General features: G+C 39.0%; 2 protein-coding genes across 2 annotated transcripts; both read left to right on the top strand.

The window, feature by feature from the left end:
* Window positions 1–934: 934 nt before the first annotated feature.
* On the top strand, window positions 935–7,703 carry ppt2b (palmitoyl-protein thioesterase 2b). The gene is made up of 8 exons (XM_056412486.1): window positions 935–1,373; window positions 2,312–2,465; window positions 3,002–3,097; window positions 3,420–3,527; window positions 3,697–3,780; window positions 4,459–4,543; window positions 5,075–5,129; window positions 5,851–7,703. Exons 1-8 carry the CDS (start codon window positions 1,185–1,187, stop codon window positions 5,992–5,994), a joined length of 915 nt encoding a protein of 304 aa, XP_056268461.1. The 5' UTR covers window positions 935–1,184; the 3' UTR covers window positions 5,995–7,703.
* A 678-nt stretch (window positions 7,704–8,381) lies between these two features.
* rps5 (ribosomal protein S5) lies at window positions 8,382–10,910 on the top strand. Its single transcript, XM_056418037.1, has 6 exons — window positions 8,382–8,458; window positions 9,239–9,348; window positions 9,447–9,656; window positions 10,291–10,419; window positions 10,548–10,646; window positions 10,799–10,910. Coding segments are annotated over exons 1-6 (618 nt in total). The 5' UTR covers window positions 8,382–8,457; the 3' UTR covers window positions 10,868–10,910.
* Window positions 10,911–11,014: the final 104 nt, after the last annotated feature.

The following is an 11,014-nucleotide window of genomic DNA, read 5'->3' as shown; positions in this document are numbered from 1 at the left end:
GGAAACCACATGGATGTCGTGCTGATCACTTGCTCATCTCCCATCATGAGATTGCATTAGGAAAATGTATTTTAATAGCCAGGATAATAATGAAGAATGATTACATCAAGCAGACACTGTTTCAATACATATATAGATGCCTGAATAAATAGTGAACCAACCCTTTATATCTCTAGAATCATTGTAATGATATACTGACACTGGTTATTTTATTCAGTTTCCATGATCTCTTTCATTCTTTCTGAGTTAAATATAAATGGACATGCACCTGCCTACCTACAATAACTCATTACTCTCCAAACCTCCACCCGCACCCTCAGATCTACAAACGGCTTGCTCCGTCGGGTCCCCAACATGAAGCTCCGCACCATGAGCGACCGGGCCTTCTGCTCAGCAGCGCCCGGCTTATGCAACAGTCTCCCTGGCCACCTAACGGCAACAGACACTAGACTCTTAAGACTGGCCTAAAAACCTTTTTATTCAGGAAAGTGTTTATGACAGAGTTGAGTTTTATGTCTTTTGTCAACTAGTCCTTTTTTAAATTTTGGTTAGTTTTTACTATATACTGGCTCTGTGGCACTCTGAGATTATCGAATAAAGAGTGCCTAACAAATAAAACGCATTATTATTAATCATTGACCAGGCTAAATAGATAATTTAAAATACTGTAAATTGCTATTACTAAGTGACTGGATACAAACATTCGTTATAACATAGAATTATACCATGTTGTGTTAATACAGTGTTTATAAGGACTGTTATAATTATTTATTATATAAGAAAACTATTATCAGTACTATATATAACTGTACATTGTTTACTGTGTATCGACGCCGCTGATTGGAGGAGCTGGAACCGGAAATGACGTCAGAGCGGCTTCAACACGATACATTTAGAACCGGAACAAACAAAAGAAACCAAAGCAAAGCTCAGCAGCAGTTTTGGTGCTTTCGTGTAACACATAACGTTAACTAACAACACAGACGTTTAAAACAGGAACATTTGAGGAACTCTGACGAGCGGACTGCTCGTACCGCTGCTTGGCAACAGAGACGGAGATGAAGATGGCAGCATAACATTAGCCAAAGATCAAGATTTTATGTTTTTTATTTCATTTTAAAGTCATATATTTGGTGAAGTCAACCTCTTAGTGTTTATTTTATTTTTTATTGACTTGAGTTATAATGAAAGGCTCCCATTCTGCTTTTTTGAGCCGGAGGAAGAGGCAGGACAGCGGGGTGTCCGGGCTGTTGTATCCGCTGCTCGGTGCTTGTCTCTGGGCTTCGGTGGTCGGGTACAAGCCGGTGGTCATCGTCCACGGTTTGTTCGACAGCTCGGGGGATTTTATACATTTACAGCAATTTATTAACGACGTAAGTACACTGGTTCAATGTGGTTTGCTCCTCTATGTTTTTAAAAAGAAAGTATACATTTAGTTTTTCAGTAGTGGACCTTATTATGCAATGTATAGTGCAGGCCTTACAGCTTATTATATCACCACATGGTATCAACAAATGTGGACCTGCGCCATGCAATATGTGCTAGTCAGCTTTCAGCGTGATGGTGGAGTCAGGTCATTGTCTTGTAATTTATTTACATCTGCTTTCAACCTGTTGTGCTAGTCAAGTATGTTTTTGTTTAGTGTCTTACTGTTGTGTAAACTCTCTTGTGCACATTGTTATTGCTTCTATTCTTTCTGTTTAGCCACGTAAAGTGCCCTGAGTACATATAGAAATAAAATGTATTGATGTAAGTGTCTTTTTTACCTTCATTATTCCTGCAGTAACACCACAGGAGAGTGAGAGATTAGTACCTTGTCGTGTGCAAGTGCCTTCATCCTTTCAAAGTATTGATTGTAAACATAATTACATCGAGTATTCAAGAGTTATACATGTTGGTTTAATACAACCTGTTGTTTGCACTGCATGTATTGTGGTTGGAATAACATGGTTGATTTGAGGAAGTGGTGAATATTTTTAATAGATTCAGTTCCTCTTTTTCCACACCTAGCTGAACCTGACTATTTCTGGAGGAAAAGGAAATAAAAAGTGGAAGTTTAGATCTTGGTCTGGCTGTTTCTTACAAAACAACTGTATGACGAATAATCGATATCTAAAGTACATCTTAAATAACAAAACCTGGACTTTTGGTAATACAAAATGTTTTGGTTGCCCTGCCGCTGTTGCTTTTAACGCTGAGGTTGGCATGTAGTTTTTCTTGTTTAGGGCTTAGTGCTTGCACACAGTTTCCCCCCACAAGCCCAGTCCACGCTGTTTATGAATTAAAAACCCCTTCCTTCTTTCTCCTGCAGTCTCACCCTGGAACGAATGTGACAGTCATCGACTTGTTTGACGGCAGTTCCAGCCTGCAGCCCATGTGGAAGCAGGTGGAGGGGTTCAAGGCAGCTATTTACCCAATATTGAAAAACTCAGAAGATGGGGTCCACTTCATCTGCTACTCTCAAGGTCTGAGTGCATTTGTAAAAGAGACATAAATGTGGTATTTTCTTTGCATTATTTTTTTGTCTTGGTATGCAATTCCTTGAATAACTTATTTAACAGAGTGAGGCTTCATGAGACTCTGTTTTATTCACTGGATACATTTTTCGATAACATTTTGTTTATTATCATTATCATACGTGTTTCTATAGATTAAAGGTTGTACCATACTGAAAGACCAACGGAAACACTTAGAAATCTGTAAGTTAAAAATAATGGTGTGTAGTCTTTACGGTGTATGCAATTAGTTTTGATTAGAGCTGAAACCACTGGACGATCAATCGGGTTGTTGATCGAAAGAAAATTAATGTTAAGCTATTTTAAGTTTTGATTACTCAAGCAAATTTCAAGAAAAAGGCCTCATTTCGGCATTTAAATTGGAATACTTTTCTGCTTTTATTTGTCTTATAGTTAATTGAATACCTTCAGGTTGTTGACTGTTGGTCGAAAAAAAGGTAAAAAGACTGACAACACATATTTTTTATTTGCTGACATTTGAACAGGTGGGCTGGTTTGCAGAGGAATCATCTCCACTCTCTCTGACCACAACGTCCAGTCTTTCATCTCTCTGTCCTCGCCTCAGGCCGGGCAATATGGAGGTGGGTTCTATTTCAACGGCTGAACATGTGTAAATCACATCAATATTTGCTTAAGAACAACATGTCAAACGACAACATGAAAACAGCGCGGCAACGTGAAAGGGCTTATTTCCCCCGGGTGTTGGTAGAGACCAAAACGGATCTTAAAGTAAAAGTGCATATTAGTAACTGCTGGATGTATGAGTAAGCGGCTGTTTCTGAACCAGCTCATATTATCCACTTCAAAGTGAGCAGGATATGTCAGAGTTGGGTTCACAACTTCAGTTGTTTCACTGAAATCATGGCTGAAACATGTTCTTCTTCCTGCTCTTCGTCCCTCCAGACACAGACTACTTGAGGTACCTCTTCCCACAATTTGTGAAGTCCAACCTCTTCCACTTCTGCTACACGTCAGTAGGTCAGAAGTTCTCCATCTGCAACTACTGGAATGGTGAGAATAATTCCTGTTCCTTATCTTGCCAAACCTGAATAGACACTGGCATATTCAGTGGGCCGTTTCCCTTAAGATTGGTATCAGACTCAAAGTCAGGTGATGGAGTATAAGAAAGCTTCATTCACAAGTGTTTTGACATTCTGGTTTATTCTGGTCCCTCCTCCAGACCCGCATCACAGAGACCTCTATGTGAACAGCAGTGACTATTTGTCTCTGCTCAACAGCGAGAAGCACAACCCAAACTCAACAGGTCAGTACATTGCTTGAGGGTAAAACTCATCCATAAGTGTAAAGATTGTAACAATCATTGTTGTGTTGGTCTTGATGCTACAGTGAGGTTGAACTCCAAAAATTAGCAATAGGAGCTTGTTGTGCTTTTTTTATCAGCTGGTTCTCTGGAAAACTGATTAATTTAATTCATTATCTGATTAGTTTACAGTAAACACGATTTATCAAGAGAACTCATCCCAATGTAAGAATAAAAGATGCAAAGAATATACCAATCTGTATTGTATTTTAAGCATATTGTAATTACCTTTCTTTATAACAAAAACAAACAGTGTGTGAATTTGATAAACACCGCAAAACGGGTTTTATTCAAAAGAGACGATAAACAACCTCAAATTCAGATCGTCAATTATTCAATCAATAAGTAAACAAGCTTTCACACCAGCTTTCTTTGAGAAGATAAACAGTTCCTGAAATTCATCAAAAAAACAGGAAGTACAATTAGATAAGATAAAATAAGATTTCTCGATTTTAAGTGGCGACATTCTTAAATCCGAGAGAAACAAACTGAGGTAAGAAAACAAACACAATATTACAATTTCAGGCATTTTCAATACAACCACATAGATATTAGACATACAATACTTCACAGTCCTAAAAACTCTAAAGTGTAATAAAATAATGTACCTCTCTATCTTAGAATGGAAGAAGAACTTTCTCAAAATCAAGAAGCTGGTTTTGATCGGAGGACCAGACGATGGAGTCATCGCTCCCTGGCAGTCGAGGTGAGCTCATCCTCCTTAAACATTTCTATTAAATGATTTCGTGCTCGTGGTCCTTTTCCTTTTGATATATGAATGAAATTCCAAGAAAAAAACATTTACGACAATATATTTGACACAGTGCTCATGAGATTCTTTGGACATGTTAGTGAAAGTTGGGGCGTCATTTTTTGCGTTTAAATGCTTAAAACACGCTTTTCTAAATACACTGACCCTGGTGCTAAAACGCCTCTGAAACGTCCGAGCTAATTCATTTAATCCGGTATTATGCTGGCGCCTGAACCCCTGATGAAAGCCACTTAACTTGTTGAGATTAATGCTCCGCTACAGTTGAGAGGTTATTCCTTCCAGTTCACTTCGATTCACACACAATGACTTTTCTCCTTTGATGGGATCCTTTTTTTCCGCCGTCATATGACTTTACGCTCAGTTCACACATTATTCCGCTGTGCTAGATTTTATTTTTTTCTGATCAGATGACTCCCATGTGATGCTTACACATCATAACACTTCTGTCTGTCTTCTGGTTTTTAGTCAGTTTGGATTTTATGACGACAACGAGACCGTCGTAGAGATGCAGCATCAAGATGTGAGTGGAAATCCCACAGCAGACACACACAACTCATTTTAATTTATTGCAGTGCCCTCTGTGATCATTGCTTCTACTTTCAGATTATTTTAGATTGTTTTCATCATTAGTTATTTATTATATCAAGCACAACATTGCCGTGGTGAAGCAAATATTTATTTTTGACAAGCACAGAACTTTTTATATGTAATATTTCATTAAAAACGCATAACTTAATCCTCTGCCCCAATTTGACTAATACAATTTTCCACTATGTAAAAGACTCAATCTCACCTAAATCACATAATGATGATAGAGGTGTTCTCCACCACAGCGAGAGCCTTGAAACCTGCACATTTATTTTGATAATGGTAATGTTATTTAATTTACTGTAACTGCATACAAATGTTTTTTTGCTTCACATAAGCCTCTGCAACGTAATAAGTTCATAAGTTAGGCGTGTGCTAAACATCAACAGATCGTCTTTCCTTGTACATCAAGAATCATTTGCTCTGAGCGTCATTGTTTCGCTAAGTATATTAATCATCCAAAAATAAAAAATGTTACTTCACTAATGTCCCAGTAAAAGATCTTTGTGGTGAGCTGGAACATCTCACATTTAAATCTGATGCAGCACATCACAGTTATATCAATTTAAAATGTAGAAAGGGTTCAAACTTTAAGAAGAAGAACCCATACCCTATTTAATGTTGAATGTTTTTTCTTCTTCCTCCTGTTTCAGTTGTATTTACGAGATGTTTTCGGTCTGAAGACGCTGGCGGCTCGAGGAGATCTGATCATCTGCTCGGTTCCCGGCGTTGCACACGTGCACTGGCACTCGAATGAGACGGTGTTCCACATGTGCATGGAGAAATGGCTGGTGTAGAGCGAACCTCTGTAGCCGCACACTGACACGGATACACACACAGAGTTGCACAGCCTGCAGTCATATAAGTTCTTAACTTCCACCATGTATGAAAGGCCACTGCAGTATCCTCGCAAACATGTGTGAGTGAGCTCTCGAGGTGAAATCAAATTGTTTGGATTCCAGTTCTTAGAGATGACTCTGTATTTATGCTCTCTGATGGTGAGGTTGGTGTTCGGTCGATGCGTTTAGAAGTTTATGGTCATCCTAGAAACTACCAGGTTAATTTAAAGGGATAAGTTTAATATTTTTGTAAGTACGCTAATTTGCTATCTTGCAGAGCATTGATGCCACTATCATGACTCGACGTGAAATATGTCGCTATAAGCAGCAGCTGGTTAGCTTGGTAGTGAGACTGCAAACACCGGGACACGGACAGCCTGGTCTGTCCAAAGCTGACACACTCCTCCTACCAGCACCTCTCACCTTCAATAATGAACATAATGTTTGTTTTATCTCTACAAGAACTGGAGTGTAAAAGGAGGTTATGTGCCATCTCGGCTAGATGCAGTTACGTGGTTTTATCGTCACAGTGAGGAACCAGAAGAAACTCCAAAGAGGTATCGCTTCACAGCCAAAACATAAAACACCATTTAAGTTAAACAGACGGGATTTAATGTGTTAATTGGTGCACTGTGGAGATGCTGGTTGGCAGATTATTTACCTTTGCACAAAGCTGGATAGCTGTTTCCCTCTGTTGCCAGTCTGGCTACTAACGGCTGACTATAAGTCCACATTTATTGTACGGCCAATAAAGCGTCGTCGATCTTCTTCTCTAGCTTTCGGGAAAAAAATCATTTTTAATTGTCTCTTTTAGGCCATGTTGCTGCTGCCGTCAGACGCAGTATATAGTTGATAAAGGTTTAAGTAGGTTAATGTTATTACAGTCAGCAATGGTATAGCAAATCATACATTAAAGGAGCAGTCGGTAATGTATGGGGAGAAAAAGAAGGGTCACGAATCTAGCAGCGGTTAAGACGGAAGACTTTTTTCGTGTTTTCAGTGAAAACGCTGCCGCGAACATTCAGTATATATCCGTGTGTGTGTCTGTGTGTGCTCGGTCACACATACCTCAAAACTCCACACACCTCAACAGTGCCTGAGCGACGGTCTGTCCTTGTTTCTTCATGTACAGATTCACTGCCCTGATCATCGTATGATGCAGTAATTTATATCTTTTTATTCTTCCATTGCTAACCCGGGGTGGGCCACGTTGTCCCGTTTTTTAAGTGTAATCGTGAATATCATGTTTATCATCATGTCCATGCAGTGCTTTGGAGCTTTAGTAGATTGAGCCTTAAAGTTTCCCCTCATGCCCCCTCATGTGTCTCAGACCGAAGTGCTCCGACACACTGCCTTTAGTGACGGTGCTAAAACATATTGATATGGAGGGGTGGCCGCAGAGTGGCAGAGCTATATGAGTGTTTACTTGTTGACCAGACTATTGTATGTGGCTCTCTTTACAAGTTAATTAACTTAACCTAACTGCATGAACTGTGGATTTAAGGGATTACCTCTCTTTGTTCAGTTTTCTTGCAAATTTAACAGTGAATGTGGTTTTCTAAAAACTCAAACTATTTTGACTCCTACAATTTCTAAAAGTTTCTGTTTTGTAAATGAAAATGTGTGAAATAATGTCAATTCTTCAATAAAAATAAAAGTGAACTTTATTTTCTTGTCGCATCATAAATAAACTGAAAGATTAAACAAATATGCAGAAGATAATTGTTTGGTATAGCTAATATTCTTTTCACTTTGTTTTTGTTTCATATGCCCCTTATATGTGGCGCTTTAAAAATATATACTACAACTATAGTTTTTCAACTCGTTTTCTGACTAAATTTAAATCAGGACTATATCATTACTTAATGTGTCCTGGTTGCAAACCTTTCGGTATACTTATTTCGGGATATCAAAATGTATTTTTTGCTTTTATAATACACAATGAATATCCTACAAATCAACATATTTGAAAACTTAACTCAAATAACGATTTTGGCTTCTACTTTTTGCAATTTTTGTCATGCATAGGTGTCACACATATGCCAGATACTAGTGTCAACATAATTGTCGATGAATGGAAGAGTTAAAAATATTAAATGTAATTGTACAGTATTGCTAATAAGTAACTCCTTCATTCCTTTTTTCTTTTTTTACAGTGCACACAGACAAAACAGGAACAAAAAGAAAGACAGAATATACATTTAAAGAAAATAAAAACAAACTAAAGCAAAAACTTCATCAGCGTATTTTACAATGTAATTCTACACTTTGATTCAGAGCCATTCTAAAAAGAAATGAATACAATTCCCAACATGCATTGCGACCCGGAAGCAGCCAACCAGCTCACCGGATATCTGCTCGCGGCGCCTCGAAAAGGCCCTTTTCCGTCTCAGAGAAGTGTGGTTCACTACGGCTGACACAAGTGAGTGGAAAATTCAATGTTTGCTCGCTTTATGTGTCATGAAAAAGATTATTAACGGGTATTTAGAATCGTCACCGGCTCAGATTGTCCGACAGATGGGGACTAAACATATACATTTGCCGTAATGTTGCTGTATTTCCACTAAGATTTGCTCGAGCACAACGACCAGGAGCGTTAGCATGTGGCTATCTTGTTAGCACATGTGGATGCGGCATGTTAATCAGCGACCTCGATATGTCTCGAACGCAGTACTTTATTTCACTACATGTTCCGAAACTATACTTACTAGTGTCGCGTGTCTCAATGTGAATACACCATCCATGAATACGAATATACATTGTCACAATTTTTCAGTTTTTCTTTGCAGCTTGTCAGCTAGCTAACGTTAACTTTAGAGCAGCAGGCTTCCGCCCGGGCCTTGCTCGGCAGGCGGCTGTTTTCACCAACGTGCAGGCATTAGATTTGATCATAAGTGATCCAAGAACATTTATCTTTCAGTTTAAGATGAATGTTTTTGTATTTTATGATCTGGGGGACGTGGTTTAGGTTGAGAAAATGAGCGTTGAAATTTAGCATCGTTAAGTGTTTGTTTTAATGCTATTTTATCATATTGCTCTATTTTGTTAAAATGTTCGTTAGTCAAATTGTTTCAGAGCAAATACACTATGAAAATAACCCTTATCTATAACGTTGTAGCTAAGGTGTACACATAACTGTTGCTGTGATGGGCTGTGTGTATTTAGCTTGAATTGACCACTGACCTTGTTTTCTTATGCCCAGTGACGACAACCGAGTGGGAGGCTGCCCCAGCCATGGCTGAGTCCCCGGAGATCAAACTGTTCGGCAAATGGAGCACTGATGATGTCCAGATCAATGACATCTCTCTGCAGGTAAACAGTCTTCCCTATTCTTTGTCTGTAGTGGTTCGGTCTATCACTAACTCAACAATGCTTGGTTGAAAGTTTAAATCACCCCGTTTACCCAACAGGATTACATTGCTGTGAAAGAGAAGTACGCCAAATACCTGCCCCACTCTGGAGGACGTTATGCCGCCAAGCGCTTCCGTAAGGCCCAGTGCCCCATTGTGGAGCGTCTGACCAACTCCATGATGATGCACGGCCGCAACAACGGCAAGAAGCTCATGACCGTACGCATCGTCAAGCACGCCTTCGAGATCATCCACCTACTGACTGGAGAGGTATGGACCGCTAACAATCACCAAAATATCACCCTCTAGTGTGTACAGCGAGATTAAGGCGGCAAACTAATGGGTGAACAGTTGTACATGAAGTCTCCAACTGGTCCTAAGGGACAGGTTTTCATACACAAGAGCTTCTCATATTTGCATTCTGTTGCAAAGAAAAACTAAACCAAAATTTGAAAGCAGATTATTATTTTTAGCCCAAACAGATTTAACAGGTGTGTATTTTTGCGCTAATTTTACTTGCATAGAACATGCTAATGAGTTGTTTAATATCACTAGTGCCATTAATACAACAAAGAAAAAAGACAACGTCACTGTTCATGATTACAATCTGTTAATAAAATATGTACTTGAAATGGTTATTCCCAGATTTCTAAACATGAAACAATATTAATCCCATCTCTAGTGCCCATTACAGAAGTTAGTCAAACGTGTCACTGTTTGGAGGGACACTAGACATACAGTAGAATCTAGAGCACAACGTAAAAATATTATTTGTCAAAACATTAAGTCGATAACCAAGACTGTCAGGTTTCAGTTGGTAGTCGGTGCTGTCATGGATATCTTTCTGTTTCCACAGGTTTTGCTTTGATATAAATGTCTAATACTCTTCAAATGTTGTTCCCAGAATCCCCTCCAGGTCCTGGTGAACTCCATCATCAACAGTGGACCCCGTGAGGACTCCACCCGTATCGGTCGTGCTGGTACCGTCAGGAGACAGGCTGTGGATGTGTCACCACTCCGCAGAGTCAACCAGGTAACTTTTCTTTTAAAGTCTTGAGGTGTGTTCCATTCAAATGTAGCACAGCAACATTAAACTACCGACGGAAAGTGTTATTCTAGAGTTAATCCTTCATTCACTAATTTGCTGCTCTTTTCTTGTAGGCCATCTGGCTGCTGTGCACAGGAGCAAGAGAAGCTGCTTTCAGGAACATCAAGACCATCGCTGAGTGCCTGGCTGATGAGCTGATCAATGCCGCAAAGGTAAATTAATCCACATAGCGTAAAGTGAACCGTTACTGATAACTAAATCCCTTTCTGATTATGTATTCCAGACAAACGTAAATGATCCTCCAGGACAGTTACTGAGCGTTAATGCTTTGGTGTATGTTAACTGCTAATTATCCTCATTTCAGGGTTCATCTAACTCTTATGCCATCAAGAAGAAGGACGAGTTGGAGAGAGTTGCCAAGTCCAACCGTTAACATGTTTTCTTTCTCACAAAACAAATAAATTTGAAGAAATTTATTTTGAGGTTGAGTCCTTATTCTTCTTATACACTTCTGTTTATGATCTACAGTGAACAAAAAATTAGAAAAGTTTCAGTTAAATTTTATTAGCATCACACTACT

The sequence above is a fragment of the Pseudoliparis swirei genome, chromosome 1 (genome assembly GCF_029220125.1).
Source record: "Pseudoliparis swirei isolate HS2019 ecotype Mariana Trench chromosome 1, NWPU_hadal_v1, whole genome shotgun sequence".
NCBI lineage: Eukaryota > Metazoa > Chordata > Actinopteri > Perciformes > Liparidae > Pseudoliparis > Pseudoliparis swirei.
This window is presented reverse-complemented; position numbering and strand designations above follow the sequence as displayed.